The following is a 24,570-nucleotide window of genomic DNA, read 5'->3' as shown; positions in this document are numbered from 1 at the left end:
ACCATTTTCAGGCTCTGGTGTCGGAGCCCTCATTTTGGAAATGGCCCCCCTGAGCATTTTACACGTGTCTCCCATTGCCTTATGATAGAGGTGGTTCACTTTTTTAAGTAGCTAAACAATTCAGCCAATATGTACATTTGTAAGTGGCTTTATTTTTTATTTATTTTTTAGAATTGCTGCAATCCATTGTATGATCTCCTGTTCACATGTAGTTTTTTTTTTTTTTTTTTTTTAAACCTACCGTGCTGCTCTTAACCACATCCTTGGGAAGCTTTGTCACCCTACAATGTGAGTAACATTGGATTTTGCATCAACAGCTGGCGAGGTGAAGGCTAAAGCCATCAAAATACCGAAAGCAACAGATGCCCCTCTTCACCCTTCAACCTTGAGCATGGTACTGGAAGCCCTGAGGAAGAACACAGATCGCAAAGGTGCTACGGTGCCTTCCATCCGTTCTTACATCCTCACCACCTACCCGTCTGTTGACTCCGTGCGGCTCCGGGTACTGCTGAGGCGAGCGCTGGGGAAGGGCATGGATCAGGGCCTTCTGATGAGGCCAACCAACTCAACAGCGAAAGGTGCCACAGGAAGGTTCAAGGTGAGCTCATGACGGGACCCCTTGCCAGTTAAATGATCTTGCTGAACTAGGTTATAGAGTTCTTCTTTCAGCGTGTTTTGGGGGCAGTACAACTGATGCAAGCCCAGCTTGTAGTGATCAACCATTGCAGTTAGTAGTTCTTGGCTTGTAACAAGGTGAGGAAGTGGGACTTTCTAGAGTCACTAGTCTCATACTCTGGACTTAACCTAGTTGCCTACCTTTACTTTATGCATGGGCATTACCTTTGTAACTTTGAACTAGTCCTGGTCGGTTTTTCTGATAGAATTGTGTTGCTCCTCCAGCCTGGGCTTCCAATAACCTGGTTTGGACTTGTGCTGGCCTGCTGTGCAACAAGTAACCCGTGTGCTTTTTATACCCTGTAGCTGGCGCCTGCCAGACCAAAAACTCTGAAGAAGGTATCTGAGAACAGTGACCCAAATGGAGAACAGGCGCCCAAAGCCAAGAAAGTGGTGGCCAGGAAACCTAAAACTGCAGGAGCAGCTGCCAAGAAGCCAACTGCCAAGAAGCCAAAAGCACCCGGTAAGTCCTCTCCCACCAATTGGATGCTTGAGGGGTTCGCACCTGCTGAATCCTTAGACTATGAGCGTTCACCTTACAAGTTTCATGTTAGATTCCTTACCCATCTCCTTCCCTGATTGGAACTTCACTTGGGTCCTAAGGAGTGCATTGCTGGCAGTCTTTACCATGGTAATTGTTAGTTTAAACCCATTCACCCAGGTTTAAAAATTCTGCGAGGTGGTGAATGGAAATTGCAGAGCAGGGTGTGCATATGTTGGAGTCGGTGTGGTGCTAAACTTTGTTTCATCGTACAATGTGATCTGATGTGTTGACATTAGGAAACTTGTTATGCACTTTATTTTGTAAAATAAATTTTTCAATTTGGTTGCTTGCTGTTTCCAATCCTCTTAATCTGCTCTTAGTTTTACACCAGTTGTAAATGTTTGCGCAGACATACGTAAACGTACTCTACAGTTGTGTGGTGGCTTGTTCCCACCTCCCTCTTAGCATCGTTTTCAGGTCTCGCCTATTCCATCCCGCAGGGATGGATAGGCGAGATTATAGTAAGCAGTCCGAAAAGTCTACCTAGCTGCGGATCGCGCACAGTTCATGTGAACACAACCACGCGCATTCTTTATAGCTTCCATTTTCTACCAGACCCTTCGGGCGCGCCACGCTGTCCCTCTGTTGCCACACTCCTTCAGCTCACCAGGCTGCACACCCCCTCACTCCATATGGTCTCATGCCTTTTCTTTGCTCTCTGCCTCGCGTTCTCACAGGCTCCTCTCCGCCCACGCGTCTCTCCCCTTCCGTGTAGTTCCGCCCCGCCTTCTTTCTCGCAATTTTTTTTGTGCTTTGTGTGACGGACTGCTTGACCTCGTGCCTATGAGTTTTGCATGCGTCTATTATATTTATTTACTTTGAGGTTTTTTATTTACCTTTACGCACCCAAACACATTCATTGTTTCCTTTCCTTCTTACATTCTTATGCGGGGGGGGGGAATCACTCTCCACAAACAGCATATTTATCCTGTCTCGCCTCTCTGTGTTTTGCTGTCTGCCCTCGTCTTCAATAGTTTCCAGCCTCTGTTTTCTGGTTTATGCATCTAAACACGTATGCTTTTGTCTGAGTTTCCTGCTTAACTTTCTCGTGCAAAACAGACCAAAAAATCCCACTCTCTACAAACAGCACTTTTATCCTTTTGTTCTGTTTTGCCTCACACAATGCCCTACACACAGACCACACAATGCCACCTCACACACTACCCCACAAAATGCCAACTCACACACTGCCCTACACACTTTAGCCCCCTCACCCTCTGCACCCCCTCACCCTCAAATAAATAAGAATACAATTTACTTCCAAGACATTTACGTGAGCCAGTGTCAGATTGTGTATTTTTTTCCAATACTAATACAGCCTTTAAAGAAAATAGAAATACAGTTTACTGACAAGTCACTGACCATACACACTGCCCCCTCTCACACAGACCACACACACTGCCCCCTCTCACACAGACCACACACACTGCCCCCTCTCACACTGACCCCATGACACACTGCCCCCACATACACTGCTCTCACACATTACCCACTCACAGTACTTTAGGTCACACACTGCACCCTTACACAGCCCACACCCTTACACATTCACACTGTGCCCTCATACAATTACCCCTCACACACTACCCCCTAGTTCGTACGATGTCAGTAGGTGCCTTTTCTAAATTTTAACAAAAACAAACGTTACAGGATCAAAGTGTTTCTAAAAACGCATCAGTAGATTTTTGTTTTTTTCATCGGTTAATGTCTATTGGTGCTAGGTGTTTTGTGCTTAAATTAGAATTATTGTACTTTAACAAATGAAAAAAGTTCACGTGGACGTTGTGGCACGCACCACACTCTCCCTCTGTTGCCACACACTTTCAGCTCACCAGGCTGTACACCCCCCTCACTCTCCATATGGTCGCCAACCTTTTCTTTGATCTCCGCAGCGTGTTCTCACAGGCTCCTCTCCGCCCACGCGTCTCTCCCCTTCCGTGTAGTTCCACCCGCCTTCTTTCTCGCAACTTTTCCAGAATCTCGGCTCAGTGCGACTTACTACTTGACCTCCTGCCTCTGTGCTTTGCATTCATCTTTTATATATTTTTGAATGGGTTTCATTATTTTACTTAACGCACCCAAACACGTATGCTTTTGTATGACTTTCATTCTTTGCTTTCCTGCTTACATTCTGATAAAGATCACTCTCTCCACTGACAGCACTTTTATTCTGTTGTGCCTCGCTGTGTCTTGAGGTCTGCCCTCGCAAGTCGCCTGCAACTGGTCTCTCACATACACTGGCCCCTCTCACACAGACCACACATACCCCCCTCACACTCTGCACCCCCTCACACTGCCCCACTGCCCCTATACACTGCACCCTCACATTACCCACTTGCACTACTTTAGGCCCCGCACCCTTACACCCCCCGCACCCTTACACCCCGCACCCTTACACTCACACTTTGCCCTCATACAATGCCCCCTCACACACTGCCCTCTTACACACTGCCCCCTATTTTGTACGATGCCAGTAGGTGCATTTTCACTTTTTTTAAAAAGTCACAAACGTTACAGGAATAAAACGTTTCCAAAACGAATTTTTAAGTTTTTTTTTTTTTTTATTTTTTTCGGGCAATGTTGGTCGGTGCTATGTATTTGGTGCGAAAGTTAAAACTACTGGAATTGTAAATGACAAAGCTATTTTCAAAACACAAATACAAAATTTGGCACTTACCAATAGTTCAAACTTTCCTAATGCGAGACCTATTGCATTGCAAATGCTTGTTTTTGAAAGTGTTATAGATTTGGAAACACTTCTCCAATAGCTGCTTGTAGCAAACCAGAAAATGCAGAAAGCTAATTAGAGATTCTTTTCTTTTATATTAAAACATAAATTATTTTATTTGAGAATTGACTCATATTTCCTCCTTTTAAAAACGATCACCACTGAGGAAGAACCCAGGAATGTGACTAGACATGGGAAGAGAGTTCAGCTCCAGCCCACGCCCTTCTGTTTGTCTGTATAAGTGAGCCTAATGCTGTACCTTAAAATGTCATGCCATTATCCCTGTACAGCTTCCAGGGCAGCCTTGAGCTCTAGGAACACAACCTGACAGGCTGACACCTCGACGCCTCCTCAACTTTAGAAGCACAGCCTGGCAGCAGGGGCAGAGCAGCTTTTGAAGGGTATGTAACATTTACCTCACATCCTTAACCACAAAGCACCTTTACTACTCAGGCCCTCTTTAGTAACCTTACATTGCAAGGTTTTACCACCCACGTTACTTAATATTTTTTTGTTTTAATTACATTATATTTATACTCCTGTGGGGCCCTGCGCAGCCATTCATAAGGTACCATGGTACTCCTGTGAGGCCCTGCGCAGCCACTCATAAGGTACCATGGTACTCCTGTGAGGCCCTGCGCAGCCACTCATAAGGTATCATGGTACTCCTGTGAGGCCCTGCGCAGCCATTCATAAGGTATCATGGTACTCCTGTGGGGCCCTGCGCAGCCACTCATAAGGCACCATGGTACTTCTGTGGGGCCCTGCGCAGCCACTCATAAGGCACCATGGTACTCCTGTGAGGCCCTGCGCAGCCACTCATAAGGTACCATGGTACTCCTGTGAGGCCCTGCGCAGCCACTCATAAGGTACCATGGTACTCCTGTGGGGCCCTGCGCAGCCACTCATAAGGTACCATGGTACTCCTGTGGGGCCCTGCGCAGCCACTCATAAGGTGCCATGGTACTCCTGTGGGGTCCTGCGCAGCCATTCATAAGGTACCATGGTACTCCTGTGGGGCCCTGCGCAGCCACTCATAAGGCACCATGGTACTTCTGTGGGGCCACTCATAAGGCACCATGGTACTCCTGTGAGGCCCTGCGCAGCCACTCATAAGGTACCATGGTACTCCTGTGAGGCCCTGCGCAGCCACTCATAAGGTACCATGGTACTCCTGTGGGGCCCTGCGCAGCCACTCATAAGGTACCATGGTACTCCTGTGGGGCCCTGCGCAGCCACTCATAAGGTACCATGGTACTCCTGTGGGGCCCTGCGCAGCCACTCATAAGGTACCATGGTACTCCTGTGGTACAATGTAAAGTTCACTGTGTGACGCTTGCATGGTCCCATGGTACCATGAAGGTGGTGCTTGGTGGCCAGGCACTATTGCCAGTCCCTCACAGCACATGGCCCGCAGCACTTGTTGGGAGTTGGGAGCAGGGCCTGTGGCCAGCAGGGGGTTGTTAGGTGCAGGTCCTACACTCATCTTTCCGCTGCACACAGCCAAAGGGGGTAGGCCACCAGTGAGGGTTGCCCACCTGTGGCAGGTTGGCCTTCCAAGGAAGCTGGGCACCTGGGTCTGTATGCAGAATAGACCCTATGCCCAACTCCATACTGTGCATGGTCTTCAGCCACAAGCACCAGAGGGTTGGCTGCACACAGGACTGGGAATGGTCAGATGCAGGACCCGGCCTTAGGCCAAGGGCAATTTGCAGTTCGCAGTTGGGTGCTGGGCCTAGCTGCAGGCCAGGCCATGTGGCCAGCCCCTGCAATGCAAGGTTGAGGGCTATGTGCAGTTGGCAATCCATGGGGGGTTGAGCCCAGGTCTTGGGAACAGGGTAACACTATTCTGACACTGTTGTTTGTTGCTGCCCCTGCTCCCTCCTTCCTCCACTCTCATTTTTAGGTCGAGCCTAGGCAGCACGCATCCGCTGTCTGCAAGACCTGCTGTAATCACTATAGGGAGTGTAATCCCGCCTACTGCTTACCATTGTTTTACTCCTGCATTGCTTTTCTTTGCTGGCTTCTCATTGGTTTCTGCTCTCGATACAACACTTCAGTTTTTCGCTCGGGAGCACCCGCCAACTATAGTTTCCTTATACTGTAGGTGTGTATATGTTCCTTTTAGGACTACTGCTTTTATTTCCTGCTCATTAATTATTGTAAACATACTTTAACTAACAGCGCTGTGCCCGTTCCACGAGCGCCACGCTTCAGGTTTTACTTTAATTGTCATGTTACTTGGCCCTCCCTGGTGCAGGGGGAGCTGTGTTGAGTTCACACCACTGTGAGCACAACTTTCTATTTCGGTGCCTTCTTACCCGGCTCACCTATCCCTCACACGGCTGCCCACACTCTCACACGGAGGACCTTTCTCGATAAACAGGCTTTTAAAATGATTCTTTTCTCCTCAAATTTGCCCGAGGGCGCCCAGCGCATGCAGTTAAACCAGACTTGTTTCAGGTAGCACCTGTGCCCTCACCCTGCAGCAGGTGAGGGCGAAGAGGAATCAGGAATGCTGGGAGAGACAGAGCGCACATTAACATTATCCCTCCGTCTTTGGAAATATGCTTCGTGGTGCTTCCCCCTGGGTCTGTCTGTAGGGAAATGGATGGTCTGCTATTGGTGGTAATAGTATCCGGGATTCAAAACTCAACAATATGACCATGTGACAGTGGCTGGTGCTTGCTTCCCAGCCATGCCAATTGGGCATGTCAATTTGTTATTTCTCTTCAGGGTTCCAAAACGCATAAGTAATAATAGTATATAAGCATTTTCTGAAAGTCGTTTTTTCTGTCAAATAACAAGGAAAAAGAGTTACAATAGTCAGTGCGGTAGATCCAGTCCATGTTTCACTTTCTGCTTTCCCTCTGCATCGCCATAATTACAGGCTCTATGTGCACAGTAAGTGGAGACAAGTGGAGTGTTTACAAGTCATGCTGACAGTGGATTGTGAAGCCTGGGGAACTGCATGCTGTCTCCACATGCTGAGCAAACAGCAGGCGATCTACTTCATGCCAACGCCATGAACTGGCTCAACCCCTACTGAACAAAACAAGGAAAGGGAGCCGAACATATGAACCGTGCTACAAATATGTGTTTTTGACAGTGCAGGACAGATCAAGCATACCCCGCCGTTCTCCACAATCAGTACTTAGCTGAGGATGCCCCACGAGGCTTAGGCGAATGAGTGAAGACTGGCACCGCATAGTGCCGGTCAGGGCAGTGTAAGTGTAGAGCGGGCTCTCTCTGGGACAAATAAACATTGCGTCTCCCTACAGGCCTTTAACACCTGTTCAGCCACAAAATATAGCTTTTTTTCTTTTTCTTACAGCTTTTTCGTTTGAATGATGAGAATGCATTATTTGAACGGACTAACCCAGGTTCTGATGAGGTGTGTTTTACAAGTTTGGTTCAGAAGAAAACAAGCATCTGTTGTTACCCTGTTTTCAGAATGTACAATGTGTTTCTCCCTTACAATTTCCACTCAGCTACCTTGGTTGGTGTAAAAAATTCCGTCCATTATTTACCACAAGACAAATTGAATTAATTAGCTCACTACTCCAGCAGGCCCCTCTCTGTATGTCTGTTTTGCTTTATTTTGATTAAAAAGCGAGGGGCAGGAAGGGAATCGTATCACTCTTCCACGTGTCTCTGCTGCTGTCTCGCTTCTGGCATTGCATTGCAGCTGCCTGAGATCCCAGTTCATGCAGGTGGAAGGGGCACAGGCGTGGCATCTCCCAGTGCTGTCTACAGACATTAACCATTACTAGACTACAACGTAGTTATAGCACACTCTTCTCTTTGACTTACACCATGCTGCAGGAATTGGCACTCTAAAGTCAATTAAATGTTTTCACAAATCCACGTGAGCTACACCTCATGAACAGTTTAGCCCAGGCTGGGCGGTTGTTGCATCACCCACTTCCCCTCTCATCTCTCTCTCACACTCCCATGACCCACTCTCAGCTCCCAATACCACTGCCCTCTCTCATCCCTCCCTCACCACCTGTCTCCTCTCTATACTGCCAGCTCACACATGCTACCTTCCTGTACCTCCTCACGTTGTGCACTAGCCCACCTCTCTCCTTGCCCCCCTGGGTGCCCCTTCCACTTCTTCCTCTAGGTCTGTCTCTCATACTGTGTCTCACCCATCTCTCTCGCTCTCTCATGCACTAGTCCCACCTCTCTCATGTAGTTAACTTCAGGTCTTCAACCACTGTTTCTATCCAGTAACTTCTCAAAGTTTCAGTTCCTCAAATCCACGCTCTACTCCTCTTCTTAGGGTGTCTTCTGTGTACAAAAAACCTCCCTCTTTATGCATTTCTGGCCTGCTGTCCAGTTCTTTCTATCTTTCTCACACACTATTTCTGCTCCTCTGTCTCAAATGAAATTACCAATTCCTCCATAAACTATCCCTCTCATTCTTCCTTTCTTTCTGTGCTCTGCAGCTCTCGCCACTATCTATTCAACTTGCCACATAATTCCACTACACAAATACAGTACACAACACACAATTACAGAACTAACAATTCCAATACAACTCACATGATTCCACTACACACCACTTACATCCGCTACACACCAAAACAAAACACATAGGTTAAATCATTATCATTTACAACGCCAATAGCTGTAACTCTCACAAATGCGAGACCTATTGCATTGCAAAAGCTTGTCGTGTGTGCTGTTGTCCCACCTTCTCTAATACTTTGTGTTGTCATTGCCCCTGTGGTTTCACGACCCTATATTGTGGGCACTGACCCTTTCTCCCCTGTCCTAGTAGATGGTGCGGGTAATCATCTTTTTTGGTCTAAGAATGGTGTTTTGTACTTCTGTGATACAGGCAAGGAGCCACACATGAAAAAGGGTGAAATGATTATTTGCCCCGAACTATGAGAGTACAATGGTATAAAAAAATTACAATAGAAATATTTTAATTGAAATCATTTATATATAATAGTGAGAAAGATTTGCTTGGTGATAAATGTAGGTAGTGGAAGGCACTGGCATCTATCAAGTGAAGAGGCTCGCCTCTGCTTTCAAACACAAATCTGAAACCACAGAGTTCAAGTTGGGAAAGTATTCAGACCCCAGTGGGGGTTGAGGGTTTGGCTGCCTGTGGGGGATGGACACAGGGCCTGATTGCAGTCCAGGTCCCTGTGGCCAGTCCCACACTGAGTACAGCCAAAGGCCTATAATGGCTGTAAAAGGCCCTTGTTCTGCCTGCCTGACGAGGCATAGGATTTTGGTTTAAATCCCTGCGTACGATTCTTTGTAGATAGGATTTGTGTCAAATTCATGGGTAGTTGCATGAAAAAACCTATGCACCACCTATGAACGCCTTCTTGATCCAAAGTAATGCACGGTCGCACATTGCACCATTTTGCGTTACTTTTGGATTCTATTCAACACAAATCATATGGTGAGTTCAATTGGAAATTCCACCTTAACACTTTGTGTGAGGTTTGCATTACTAAAGTACTGCGAGCCTGACGCAAAGCATTAATCATTCTGGACCCAGTCTCTTGTTATTGGTGTTTGCCTTTAAGTTGCATAGCCTGCTATAGCGGAATATAAGAGTATAAAAGGTAGTTCTGTGGCCATAGAGTAGAATATGGCAATGTAGTTGGTCGCTGCAGCAGGCTCTTTCTTGTTTTAGCATGGATCCATGACAGTGGATAGGCCTGCAATGGCCAGTGTAACCTGCTATTCAGGTCTATAAGGAGGTATTAATAATAATAGACAAGCATTGCTAACTGCATAAGCTGTTGTTCTATTTCTTAACCATTGTTGATTTTTAAATATTTGCATTTTTTCTGTAATTTTCTTTTTTAGTGGAGATTATCTAAAGAAATAACCATGAAACAGGGCATCATCACATGTTTGAAAAATAAAAAAACATATTTGTTCCCAATGGTTCCTTGAGCAGCTGCTTGCTTGTCATGAACTGTGGCCTTTTGTTCACCCACAGGGAGGAGTTATCCACAGTCCATGCAGGGGAGACCAGTCTTCCTACAGGAGAGGTGAATGTCCCACTGTTGCTCACTCAGACACTCAGCTGGCAAAGTATCTCCAGCTTGGATACTCTGAGGAGCTCCGGCTGATGTAGAAGGTCCCTCTGCTTCATCACTCTTCCTTGTAGCCTCATTCAACTGGCAGGAAGGCCATGCTTGGAGGCGTTTCAGCAAGCCAGAAGTATCATATGAAGTCCTTGCAGTCTCTTGTGCAGCGACAGAGACAACATCCCGTCTTCATTAGACAGAGGACTGGTCTTCTCCTCTGCTTCCTCTTCCCGAGGCTCCTGAGGGTCACCTCGGGTCTCCTGAGGACATGACTAATCACCAGTGAAGTTAATCCCGCAAACTGACCAGAGTGCACAAGATAAGAAGTCTCTCAAGTTCAAATCTGTAATGAGAGTCATGAGGCAGGAACGACTTCTAAATGAATAAAGACTGTGATAAAAACCAATCCAGGTACTGCAGCACCATTTTCAGGTGCTGTGGTCCCAGTACACCTAAAACACATACACTTGATTAACACATTCAAGATACCTTCCTAGTTTGAGCCTGTGAGGAAACCTCTAGGGTCAAAGCTAAAACAAATACCTTTTCATAGTATACCCACAATTTTTTTTAAATAATTTCCAGATCCCATGTTACTACAGCAAGACCTGGAACAGGAAGTAAAACCCATGCAGCTCACCCACAGGACTGTCTCATTAGTTCTATGGGTACCGCTTTACCTTATGGGTGGCAAAACAAAATGAAAGTAGACAGTTGTGTGGCCACTTAGGAGACACTACTCTAAAGAAAGCCAAAACCCTTTAGAAGCAACATCAAATGATTTTGCTAACCATTATGACTGGATCGGTGTTCAACAGAGACAGTTTGCAGTAAATACAATCCAAAGCCATCATGGCCTTAGACAAAATTGGAGACCAGAAAACACCAAGTGCATCATCCAGCTGGTCTATGCAAGGTGCACCATTTGAAGATGATGCCATCAGTGCTTTTCCAAGCACCTTTCCAGCAACACAAGAAGCAAGGCCAGTGAAGGATTGACTGGCGTGGCAGCTGTGCGGACTTTATGCTGGCAAAACAACAGTTGCACACATGGTTACATGCACTTTGTATCTGAAGGTGTTGCATAGAGGGAGGAGTGGACTGTATTCAATGGAAACAATTAGAATGTGGAAGCACCTGGTGTTTGTACATCCAAACAATGTAGTGTCTGCAGACATGCAGAGGAAGCGAGTGGTAGAAAGAGAACCAATTACTCCAGAGGAAGTGCAGGAAAAACATTCAGCATTTTAGTATGTACTGCAGACGCTGCCATAAAATTGGTGCCTGTTGTGAAGTGAAAGAAATATTTCATAGAAGACCTTGGAAACATCATCTGCAAACTGAACTAAATGACTTGTGCAAAAAAAATAAAAGAAGTAGTAAAACATAGTTAAAAAAGTTCAAAATGATAGCAAAACAATTCACACAAACTCTCACGTACACATGCTGTTGGGTGCCCATGGGAGAATGAGTGCAGGGCCTCGCCACAGGTTAGGCTCTGTGTCTAACCCCCAGCAACACACATCAAAAAGATGTGCTCAGTGGGAGAGTTGGGTGAATATAATTAAAAAAAACTCAACCATCACTTATCAAAAACAAAGGTTAAAGGTTAAAGTGATGTTATAGTTAGGTATGGTAATAAGATCCTACTTTACATTAAAACAACCCTAGAAATTCAGAGACAAAAAGCAAATGTAACGTGATATTAGTGTTAGGTATGCTATAAGTTCTTAGTTTGTGTTAGAAAAAACTCAGAAATTCAATGAAAAAAGAAAGGTTAAAGTAGCATTATAGTTAGGCAAAAATGAGGCAAAAACATAAAAACAGTAAAAGTCACCAGTACGGTTGTGGATATTTTTCTATTAACCTTAATGGACTTACCCACCTAAATACTTCACATGACCTACAATTTTAGGTCAAGAGGTTGTCAGATTTGCATTTGTCACTGTAAAGACACTTTCTTCCAGACCCTATGGACAACACATCTCACTAGGAAACATCCTTCCCTTAACATGGACTGACCACTCTGCAATTCTTTTTAACATTAACACTGTACATAAACCACATAATCAGACCTCCACTTTCTCGCCGGTTAACTTTAAAGCGTGGAACAGCATTTCCTCAGATATTATCAAAACTTATTTGAAAGCTACACATCAAGACCTCCCAGACAATCCAGAACACGCAGCCATGCTCTACACACGATGGCTTCGTTTAGCCGTTGATACACTTGTCCCTACAAAAAACACCTCCAAAAACAGGAAAACTCCCTCCGCTCCCTGGTTTTCAGAGAAATTAAGGTTAGATAGACAGAAATGTCGAAACCTGGAGCGCCATTGGCGCAGAAATTATGACAGCACAGCTAAAACTCAGTACAAGGAAGCACTTTCCAATTACAAAAAATTATTAATAACAGAGAAAAGCAAATTTTATACTAATCAAATCGAATCCTCTCAAGACTCCACGAAACAACTTTACAAAGTTGTTACCAAATTATCAGGATTAGACACACCCCCGTCAGTAGCACCTACCCAAATTCTCTGTGATAATCTTGCCAGTTTTTTTCAGAATAAAGTAATGGACATTTACTCTAGTTTCTCTGCACAAACCACTATGCCTAATATTGACCTTTCCTCATACAATAGTCCAACATCTCAAAACAGTAATCAGGACGTCCCTCCCTCATTTTCAGAATTTAAAAAAATCACAAACGAACACATAACTGACCTTATTTTTAAATCCAAATCTGGATCTCCCAATGACCCTTGCCCACCCAACATAATAAAAACCATTGCAGAAACCATAGCCCCAGAATTGACGAAAATTTGTAACTCTATGTTTGAAACAGGAATATACCCCTCCATCTGGAAAGAAACAATAATCAGACCTCTTTTAAAAAAAACCAACATCAACCCCTCTGACTGTTGTAACTACAGACCCATAGCAGGTCTCCCTCTTCCAGCAAAAATCATAGAAAAGGTGATGAACGCTCAGCTGGCCGAATACATCGAAAACAATAACTGTTTAGATGAAACCCAATTCGGATTCAGGAAAGGGCATGGAACAGAGACAGCACTTATTAAAACAGCTGATGAAATACGAACAACTATGGATAAGGGTGGAGCTGCAATTCTGGTGCTGTTGGATCTTTCAGCAGCATTTGATACGGTGGACCACTCAACCCTCATTAACCGTATATCAGCCATAGGGATTAAAGACAGAGCCAAGGCCTTATTAGCATCCTTTCTAGCCAATCGTTCACAACAAGTAAAATTGGGAAGCTTTCTCTCTCCTCCCTTTTCCCAACCATGTGGTGTCCCGCAGGGCTCTTCATTAAGCCCCACGTTGTTTAATCTTTATGTTGCAGACCTTGCTAGAATCATAAAATCGCACGATCTGCGACTTTCATCGTATGCTGATGACACCCAGATTGTCATTGAAATATACGAAAATGGAAACTTCATTGCAGACAATTTTAAAAAAGGAATGTCCACCATCTGCACCTGGATGTCAAAAAACTGTCTGAAATTAAACTCCGACAAAACGGAGGTGATGATTTTTGGAAAGCCTCACCCCAGCTGGTCGACCTCCTGGTGGCCTGAGGAACTAGGCTCCCCCCCGGTTCCGGTCACTAGAGTCAAAAACCTTGGAGTTTTATTTGATGACAAATTATCATTCATGCCACACGCTAATTATATCACCTCATCTTCATTTCACACCATCAGAATGATAAAGAAGCTTCTACCCTATCTTCCTCCTAGCGCAGGAAAAACTCTTATTAGTACCCTTGTCATGTCTAGAATAGACTATTGCAATGGACTATTTATAAATGCACAAGAAAAAGTCCTGAAAAAATTACAAATGGTACAGAATGCCGCGGCTAGGATTCTCTCGGGCACTCCTAAATTCAAACCTATTTCAGGAGTCATTCGACAGCTTCATTGGCTACCTATCAAAAGCAGGTCTAAATTTAAGGCATTATGTATAGCCTATAAATCAATCCATGGCTCAGGACCTGAATTCCTCAAGAAAAGCTTTTGCCGGTACAGACCTAGCAGGAATCTACGCTCTAGCTCTAATCAGCTGCTAAGGGTTCCTAGAACCAAGAAAGCCACTTGGGGCGATAAGAGATTTATCGTGGCAACAACCAAACTCTGGAATGAACTTCCGCTACATATTAAGAGTGCCTCCACTCTTTTATCTTTTCGGAAGTATATAAAAACATGGTTATTCAAATAATACTCTCCGTCTCTCCCGACTGCCTGTTCTAAGCTGTCCTATAGCGCCGAGACACCTCCGGGTAGTTGTGCGCTCAATAAATCGCCTAAATAAATAAATAAATAAATAAATAACACTCCTTATTTTAGCAAAATACTCTACACACGTTCCTGATATGGAAATAGTGGTATACAGCCTTAGACGCAGTGAAATATAAACCACTTTTAAGTGGGGCACCCTTACATTCTACATTGTTCCACAACTTCAAATATCTCATAATCTTCGGGAAATTCTGGAATGAGACACCCACATGTTATAAATGACCTAGCTCCATAGAATTTCTCAATAGCACAGTATTAGAACTAAGCCTGGGCGGAGCTGGCATAGTGCCTCCACCCAGAGTTCCACTGAGTTGGAAAAAAACTCTGTTGAACTCCGCTCCACTCCCTCCCCCCTCCCTAATTATTTAGAGTTTTAAAAAAAAGGCACTTACCTGCTGTGGCTGCCTCCTCCTTACCATGGCTGCCCTCGTTCCTCGTCCTTGCCGTCCTGGTCTATTTGAAACCCCTACGTTGTACGTCTTGCGCATGCACATGCGCACGCACAAGACGTACAACGTAGGGGTTTCCAGTAGACCAGGACGGCGAGTACGTGGAACGAGAGAGGCCTTGGCGAGGAGGAGGCAGCCACAGAAAGTAAGTTCCTTTTTAATTATAGTTAAATAGGGAGGGTGGAGGGGCTGGCTAACTCCGCTCCGCCATGGAGTCAGAGTTTTGCCTAAACTCCGCATTCACAATGGAGTGTGGAGTATGCAAAACTCTTAAAACTCCACTGGGAGAGTGGAGTTACCCGCTCAGGATTAATTAGAACTATTAAGATCGGCATGTGCCCGGATATCCACTTGTAGTTCATATATTGTGAATTGTGATGGTTTGAGTTTTCTTACAGATGCTTTGGGGTGAGCTTTGGCTCTAAGTCTCAACATACTTTGAAACGTACCTCTGCAACCCACATCAGGTTCGCTCAGCCTTTACCTTGTTTACCTTGTTTAACAGGGAGTAATACTTGCACTCCAAACTTTCTGCATGCACATTCATGTTTGCCTCCAGGGTTCTACAAACACACATACGTACAGTACGTAACTCTGTGGATTATATGACTACGGGGCAGCCGCGGTCCGTTCAGGTAAGAGCGGTGGAGCGGTAGGGCCCGGTGGGGGGGAGGATTTCGACATACGACCACGAAGGAAGTTAATTATTTATTTAATTTTCCCTCATGGTTGCATGTCGCGATCTCTCCCCCCCATCTGGCCCCACTGTTTTTACCTGCACTGTCCGCGGCTGCTACTGGGTTATCAGCAATCTTATATCCGAGGAGGGGGAGCAGAGGAGTTGGAATAGTCCTTTGAACCCTCAGAGGGGAGAGATGTATGATAAGCCTTGCTCCTTTGCCATGGGTCCTCTAGCTCTGCCTCCGACCCACTCAAGTCTCCATCAAGCTCTGGTGATGCACAGACAGATCTTCACTAGTGCACCGGTCATTGCTGTAGGCCTGGGCTAAAATTCCTATCCGCTCGCGGAAATTGCGATAATTTGACATTTTTGCGTTCCGCGGAGGGCACGAAAATGTCAAAATTTCCGCATTTTACCGGAAATTATTTGCTTGCTCGCACTGTAAATTAATACATTCTCGCGTGCGCACGATCGCCTTACCTGAATCCCCGCGTTCGCCAACAAGTTTTCTCGATCCGGTCGCGTTCTCCACGAGATGTTGGATTGTTGGTAGCCATTTGCGCTGTCTCGTGACAGTTTGCGCCCGCAGTAACGTCATTCGTCGCGCGATCATGTCTTTCTTCTCGCGATCATGCACCGCGAGACAAGTGAAAACAAGATGGCCGCGCCCGTGAGCAACCGCATGGGTAAGTTGACGAGCTGCGACCACGCAGAAAATACCGCGAACGGGCGGGAAAAAAACTTCTGCATCTTCACGATATTTCCGCGTGTTTGCGGAGATTTTTAACATTTTCGCGATAATTTGCGAAAGTGAATTTCGCAAATTCTGCCCACCCCTACATTGCTGTCAACACTATTGTTAGATTGCAGCACAACATAGTTTTGAAACCAGTACACATGTAATGGATTTTAATGAGTGTTGGACAGTAATTCTTGATTGCTGCAGGTCGGTAACAACTGGTGAACTCTTACAGGTGTGAGGTATAATCTTCCAGAAAAGAGTTGTTATATTTCAGGGTCTTTTAAACATGAGGAAGGCAGAATACTTGGCCAACCACCATTCACCTCTCTGTTGTGCTGCTCACTGCCAAACCTAATGCTCCCATTAGGGAGCAGTCTTCCTGAAGTGACGTGTATCTTGTGCCATACATAGAGGTATGTAAAGTTGTGAAGGTCTTCATCTGCAAACTCACAGATGCTTTTTATAAAAGACTCTTGGCAGAAATCCAGAAATACAAGCTTTGCAAGGAAAATTACTTGCAAAACCCTGCTTCTGGCAAACAAATTGTTTCATTGCCAAGAATTGTTGCATATATTCTATCCTGATTTTACTTTTTTATAATCTCCCTCTGCAAGAAAGGTTTGCCAAGTTAATGAAACAACAGATTCTTCATGAACTGTGAAGTTTGCTAAGTTTGTAAACATTACTGAAACAATTTACATTTTGCAGGCCACTTGGAGTCACAAAGAAAGCTTATTTCAGCATGAGAGACCCCCTGCAGCGGCAAAGAGCAAAAAGCCTTTCACTGATCATAGTGGGTGATATGTCAATGCTCGGATGCTGTAAAGCAATATGTGCCAGGCTCTCACTTAAAGTGCCGATGAAAGTGCAGCACACTCAACACTACGCCATTCACCACACAATTTGTGTTGACATGGTCGATCACTTCTACACTGTATGTATTAAGTTCAGTCAGAAGAGCCAGCCTACTTCACAAGCCTGTCCATGACCCTCACAAGCCTCTGTGGTGGTTGGATACCCTCACAGAAACTCTCATGGGCGACAAGCTGCGCTCTACAAATCGAATGATTGATTGCTTGATTGACTGTGGCTTGCTTCTTCCAGCATCACCAGAGCCCTACTACACTGCCTGTCACCCACAAATGCTGTTTTGGGGGCATACCCTTTTTCTGCTAACTCTCATAGCTCTAGAACTCATAAGCGCTGTATTTTCACCTCCCCTGGACTGAAGATGGACATGTGTTGCTTAGAATATGGACCCTAACACACTGATCTCACTCAAACACTGCCTGCTTGTTGTCAGGCTCAAGGGCCACCAAATTGGTTTTCTTTGGCAGCCAATAAGAAACTACATGGATTTCAGGACAGTTGTTTAACTCATTGTACTTTTAGTGGCATTGACCTGGTATATCTGACATATGCTTGAGGAGGTGGTGTTAGAATGGGTAACTGTTCTCTCTCATAGCTCAGCTTACCTCATCACGTCCTTCTGCTCCCAGAACATCTTCTCTCAGTTGCCTTTTCTACAAACACATTTAAACTTGGATGATTTGATCTTCTCACATAGAGGGGTATGCACATGTAAGACCTGCCTTCATTGATTATCTTCATCCGTCCTCAAACTTAAACCTTCATCGGGACATGGACAACCTTGCTTCTCTGTCACCTCCACTTCCATAGCACACTAGATGAGCCACCTGATGGTGTGAGCATTATGTGACATAGACATCAGAGGAGGATGAGGGGGTTCCTTTTAACCATGATCCACCACCAGCTATGATCACTGGTGACTGTGGAGGAGCACTGACCTTAAGAACAAGAGATGCACTTGCAGGCTCTTCTGGGTGTGAAGTCAGTAAGTGAGAACTCAAGCAAACCATCACATTCATTGGGCAAGAGAGTGGTGCAACCAACTGTTCTGTGGAAGAGGGCAAACCTCCTTGTGTTGAGAAGAGGCCCCATTGCTTCTGTAAACACAAAGGGTGTCTTGTTCTAACACCTTGTGAGAGATTCGTCAAATGGGCTTTAATTATAAGCAAAAGAAAATATGCTTGTTTAACTGTCAAGATATGCATAGGATTAACTCTTATCAAGTTTACGCAACACATTTTTGTAACACAAATATTTACATAACACCTCAAACATAATCCAGTCTAAGTAATGGTTTTGCTACGTTTGATGTAATTACATTCAGCAGTTCCAAATTTTCCAATGGGACATCCAATTGAAAATGGGTTTTTTGTACCCCCCCCCTTTTTTATTCACCTCACTTTAGAGGGAAATACAGTCACTTGGTATGTCACACATTAGCCTCAAATCTTAATTGTGTGCAACATTTCAGCAAGAAAGCCTTCTGACACCAAATATTCTGTTCCCATTGATGGAGCAATCCATACCAGAACCTAGAGTCAAAGACCTTCCCATTTACTGGGTGTGTAACAAGCAACCCCTACGTGGAGCACATGTACCAAGCATCGCTATGATGCAATGGAGTGGCCAATGCTTGGAAGATGGGTCTTTGTCCTTTCCATTTCAATGTCAAGTCAAGTCAAGTCAAGTCAAAAATTTGCTTTATTCAGTTAAAATTTTAAAACCATCAAAGCACAAGACAATATTACATGGTACGGGTAGGTGCAATTACAAAAATTTTAACACAAAAAATAAATACTATACATTTTGGCACTAAATACAATAAAATTATGTCTTTCAATTAATTCAACCATATTACATATTCAATGACTCTGTCGTTGTACTCACCCTCAACAGGAGCAGCCGAGCAGTGTTCTTTCCAGAAGAAGAGGATCAGGAGAAAGAATGAGGCGCGGGTCACCCACTTCATGATGTCAGAGGATCCGATCTGAAGACAGGAGCCTTGTACCTCTGCAGACTTCAAGCTCCTCTCAGAGTTTTAGAACTGCACCACAGGATTATATGGCTTCCTAAAATTCCAAGCTCCTCTGTGGATGGATGAAAAGTGCACCACAGGAAGGAGCACCACAGGAGCTGCTGAGGCTCCCAGCTCCTCTGACAGTGTGTGAGAAGTGCACCACAGTATCCTGGAAGTTGATGAGACTTCAAGCTCCACTGCGGGTGGGTGAGAAGTGCACCACAGGAGACTGGGATCTGCTGGGACTCCAAGCTTCCCCAAGGGTATCAATGTACACCACAAGATCCTGGAAGCTTCTGAGACTGCAAGTTGCTCTCAAGGTCTGAGAAATGATACCAGGATTGTTTGATCTCCCAAGATTGCAGCTCTTCTGAGGAAGTATGAGAAGTGCAACACAGAAACCTGGAAGCTGCCAATGCTTCAACTTTCTCTCATATCTGGGAAATGAACCCCAGGATCCTGGGATCTACAGGCACTGTGAAAAACACACAGCAGAGGCTTGGGAGCTGCTGAATCTTCAAGCTTCTCCCAGAGAGTGTGGGAAATGCACCACAGAGGCTTGCTGCTGAGGCGGAGGTGACCCGCCCTCTTGCACAACACAAGATATTCTATCTTGACTCTGGCCGTCTTCCAAGCTCAGGGTTTAAATGACTAACAACGGCTTATGAGAACAGCTGTTTAGATGAAATTAACATGATTGAAGGCCTCCCTGGCTTGTAAAGCACATATATCCAGCAGTGCCAGGGCTCATTAAAATCTAATTAGGGTAATCAGCACAATAGGTGTGAATAGCTTGTGTCTGTATGCAGGCAAAGCATAGCTCCAACAAACAAGCAATGGTGAGTAAAGGCCAAAGTCAACCTATGCGACTGAACTGAAGGCTGTGTTGCAGGACGGAACAAGGTATGCTAGATGGTCGTCCAGCATATATGCTGAGCAGCATCAACTCTGCCCACCCGTGGAGCTGAACAGGCATCTTTGATATCAAATCCCATGGAGGGTAAGACTCCAAATATTCGAAAAACATGGTTGGATCCTTGAATGGGTAACTAGTTAAGGGCGGGGACTCAACCAGGTTACCAAACTAAGTCTGTCAAGAGGAGCTGAGGGGCTACAGGTAGGGTTGTGTCAGCTATCAACCTGCAGGAAGATGTGGTACATCTGGGCCAGGGAATGATGATTTCCATCTATTGACACAACGTGCAGAAGCAGTGGAGCACACCATAGATGCTTCGCCAAGTTAGGAATCAGGGCTGTGGTGATTATTAAGGAAGATCCTCCGTTTCACCCTCACCTCCCTCTGCTGGGATTGGTTAAAGGGGTGATGATTTTGTGCCTTCAGAAGAGCCTGGATCCAGACTGCATATGTTCTCACTGAAACAAATGGAGTCACAGGATAGGGCTTGTTGATGACCATTTCACTACTCAGGGATTGCAACCAGGGTTCCTCATTGTCCTTTATGCTCTTAGCAACCCTTTGCAGATGCGGACATTGGTATTAAAGTTAGGGCCAGATGTGCGACCAGTTTTTGCGTGCGCAAACGGGTGTGCAAACAGTTTGCGCACGCAAAAACCTACATGGCCATGTACAAACACTATTTTGCGGGTCGCAAAAAATTGCGACTTGCAAAATAGTGTTTTGCGACTTGCTATTAGGAAGGGGTGTTCTCTTCCTAAAAGCAACTCTCTAGCCATGTATGAATGTTTTGCAACTGCAATTGCAGTCGCAAAACACTCGCAATTTACCACCCTCTTCAAGAGGGTGGTAATGGAGTCGCAAATGGGAAGGGATCCCCAGGGGACCCCTTCACTCTTGTGTGACTGGCTCTAAAATATTTTTTAAGGGCAGGCAGTGGTCCCAGGGACCTCTACCGGACCCTTAAAAAATGAAACGTAAACGTTGCATTTTCTTTTTTTTAAATGCATCCCGTTTTCCTTTAAGAAAAAGGGCTGCATTTCTTTTTTACACTGCTTTATTGACAAACAGTCCCAGACATGGAGGTCCGCTGAGCCCAGCAGGCCACCATCCCTGGCAGGGGCAGCCGTTCCCAGTTGGCTCACAAATTGCGAGTGGCTCAATAATATTCATGAGTCTCGCATTTTGCGACCCCATTGTGATTCGCAATCAGTGTCTTTGACACTGTTGTACATTTACTTTTGCGACTCGCAATTTTTTGCAATTTGTGAGTCGCAATAGCAAATGGTTGAACATCTGGCCCTCTATCTGCTCTCCTCTCAGTGCCTGGTTTAAGATCTCAGGCTGACACGTGTAAGAAATGTTGCTGCTCTTGACCCAGTGCCGGATCGAAGAAGTCTAGCTGCTGCAGCTCTTTGAACCCATGCCAGGATTAACAACTCTAGGTCTTGGAACCTACGGCAGGTGTCAGAAATCTCGCTAATCACGATCCAGGTTTGAGAACTCTAGCTGCTCAAAACACAGTTTTAGGTTTAAGAACTCTAGAAGTTCATTACCTAGTGCCAGGTTTAAGACAGCTAGAAGCTCACAACCCAGTACCAATTTAGCAAATCTAGCTGCTCATGAACCCTCACGACACAGTGGCAGGTTTAAGAACTCTCACTGCTGATGACTCGGTGCCAGGTTAGGAACTCCAGTTGCAGTTTAAGAACTCTAATCTACCTTGTTTAAGAATTAGGGCTGACAGGTTTAAGAGCTCTAGCAGCTCACAACCCAGAGCCAGGTTTAAGAAATCTAGAAGCTCACAGCCCAGTACCAGATTTAAGAGTTGTAGCTGCTCATGACCTAGTGGCAGGTTTAGGAACGTTTGCTGCTCATGACCCAAGTGCCAGGTAAAAAATGAAGCTAACTGTTCAGAAATCAGTGCCAGGATTATGAACTCTGGCTGCTTAGAAATCAGTGCTAGGGCAAATAACTGGAGCTGCTTAAAAATCAATGCCAGGTTTAATAACTGTAGCTGCTCAGAAATCAGTGCCAGGTTTGGGAAGTCTAGCTGCTCAGAAATCAGTGCCAGGTTTAAGAAGTCTAGCTGCTCAGAAATCAATGCCAGGTTTAAGAACTCTGGCTGCTTAGAAATTAGTGTCAGGTTTAAGAACTCTGGCTGCTTAGAAATCAGTGCCAGGGTCATTAACTGAAGCTGCTTAAAAAATCAATGCCAGGTTTAAGAACTATAGCTGCTCAGAAATCAGTGCCAGGTTTAAGAATTCTGGCTGCTTAGAAATCAGTGCCAGGTTTAAGAACTCTAACAGCTCAGAAATCGGTGCCAGGTTTAAGAACTCTAGCTGCTCAGAAATCAGTGCCAGGTTTAAGAAGTCTAGCTGCACAGAAATCAGTGCCAGGTTTAAGAACTCTGGCTGCTCAGAAATTAGTGCCAGGTTTAAGAAGTTTAGCTGCTCAGAAATCAGTGCCAGGTTTAAGAACTTTGGCTGCTCAGAAATTAGTGCCAGGTTTAAGAAGTCTAGCTGCTCAGAAATCAGTGCCGGGTTTAAGAACTTTAGCTGCTCAGAAATTAGTGTCAGGTTTAAGAACTCTGGCTGCTTAGAAATCAGTGCCAGGGTCATTAACTGGAGCTGCTTAAAAAATCAATGCCAGGTTTAAGAACTATAGCTGCTCAGAAATCAGTGCCAGGTTTAAGAATTCTGGCTGCTTAGAAATCAGTGCCAGGTTTAAGAACTCTAACAGCTCAGAAATCGGTGCCAGGTTTAAGAACTCTAGCTGCTCATAAATCAGTGCCAGGTTTAAGAAGTCTAGCTGCACAGAAATCAGTGCCAGGTTTAAGAACTCTGGCTGCTCAGAAATGAGTGCCAGGTTTAAGAAGTTTAGCTGCTCAGAAATCAGTGCCAGGTTTAAGAACTTTGGCTGCTCAGAAATTAGTGCCAGGTTTAAGAAGTCTAGCTGCTCAGAAATCAGTGCCGGGTTTAAGAACTTTAGCTGCTCAGAAATCAGTGCAAGGTTTAAGTAGTCTAGCTGCTCAGAAATCTGTGCCAGGTTTAAGAACTCTGGCTGATTAGAAATCAGTGCCAGGTTTAAGAACTCTGTCTGCTCAGAAATCAGTTCCAGGCTTAAGAACTCTGGCTGCTCAGAAATTAGTGCCAGGTTTAAGAAGTCTAGCTGCTCAGAAATCAGTGCCAGGTTTAGGAATTCTGGCTGCTTAGAAATCAGTGCCAGGTTTAAGAAGTCTAGCTGCTCAGAAATCAGTGCCTGGTTTAAGAACTCTAGCTGTCAGAAATCAGTGCCAGGTTTAAGAACTCTGGCTGCTCAGAAATCAGTGCCTATTTTAAGATCCCTAGCTGGTCGTGGCCTAGTCCCAGCTTTAAGAACTCTCACTGCTCACCAGGGTTCCTGGCGTTACTCTCCAGTTATGCTGTGTGTTTGCTGCAGACCCAGCTCATGCCTTTACTTTCTCCTCAGAGAGTTGGCCTCTTCCCCCAGAGCTCCCCCTTTCCATTGGACCTTCACTCCCCCTCAGCACCTCTTCTCTGGGACACTTCACTCCTAGACACATCTCACCACACACCCGGAGCCCTGGAGGTCCCGCCCTCAACATTCTGCTTCTGTTTGAAGTATTTTGAGTTTCTTAAAATAAACACACAGCCGTGCCAGAGTCAACGGGGCCTGGCTTCATGTGCTTTTCTAGACATAACTGTACTGATTGTAAAATGTTATTGACTTTGTAAGAACACGGAAGGAGCTAAAATACATGGTTTACAATCGTCTGTAAATGTTTGAGAACTTGTGGTATCTTCTGCTGACGTATATTTCAGCGAAACTAAATTAAACTGCAGACTCCATGTCTGTGTTTGAGAAGGGAAGAACAAGAGTGGGCCTGTGAGAGAGTGTAAGAGCAGAAGAGATGGAGTGAGACAGAGAGGGATGTGGCAAACCCACTCTGAGTTAATTTTGGAGAGTTTGTTGAGGGTTTATGGAGGGGAAGAGAATGGGAATAATTAATGGACTCTTACATTGGAACTACAGAAAGCCAACACACAAGGCCGGCCCGCCCAAGAATCTGGGTGCAATTAGCATGTTTTTAGCCTCTGCCCCCTACAGTCTGCAGCAGCCTCCCACTGGAAGACCGGCTCTTCTTGGCTCCCAGATGAGGGAGACTCCTTCAGGGCTTCTCTCTATGGACCTCTTTTCATATAGTGAGGATTAGCTTGTCTATATCTCTGCCTTTTCTTAGAGGACCCTTTGCTGGATTGTCCGGACCTGCCCGGGTGTGGGAATAGTGTTGCGCAGTCACTTTCCTCACGTGGTTCGTTCATGCACTGCTGACCGGAAGCCATAATGCATGAAGGCCGCCTCTTCCCATAGGCCGCCCTGCTGCCTTCTCTTGCCTTCTTCTCCTATGCATAGGACATACTTGGTGTGCAGTGCAGACGTGCAAATTAAATTAGTGTATTGGGCCACGCACTCTGGTGCATCCACTTGTCCCAAGCTCTAGCGGACCCTTCGGACAGAAGACATGCAACCGCCATCTTGAGTTCAGATCAAAAGAGGCAG

At 45.2% G+C, this 24,570-nt stretch overlaps 1 protein-coding gene across 1 annotated transcript in view; it reads right to left on the bottom strand.

The window, feature by feature from the left end:
* LOC146808593 (uncharacterized) overlaps positions 1-19,630 on the bottom strand; it is a 95,653-nt gene extending 76,023 nt beyond the window's left edge. Inside the window, exon 1 of the mRNA XM_085623616.1 lies at positions 18,962-19,630. Coding sequence (XP_085479742.1) covers positions 18,962-19,043 — 82 coding nt within the window. The 5' untranslated portion in view covers positions 19,044-19,630. The remainder of the gene's footprint in view (positions 1-18,961) is intronic.
* Between the last annotated feature and the right edge of the window lie 4,940 nt (positions 19,631-24,570).

The sequence above is a fragment of the Triturus cristatus genome, chromosome 8, assembly GCF_964204655.1.
Source record: "Triturus cristatus chromosome 8, aTriCri1.1, whole genome shotgun sequence".
Taxonomy (NCBI): domain Eukaryota; kingdom Metazoa; phylum Chordata; class Amphibia; order Caudata; family Salamandridae; genus Triturus; species Triturus cristatus.
This window is presented reverse-complemented; position numbering and strand designations above follow the sequence as displayed.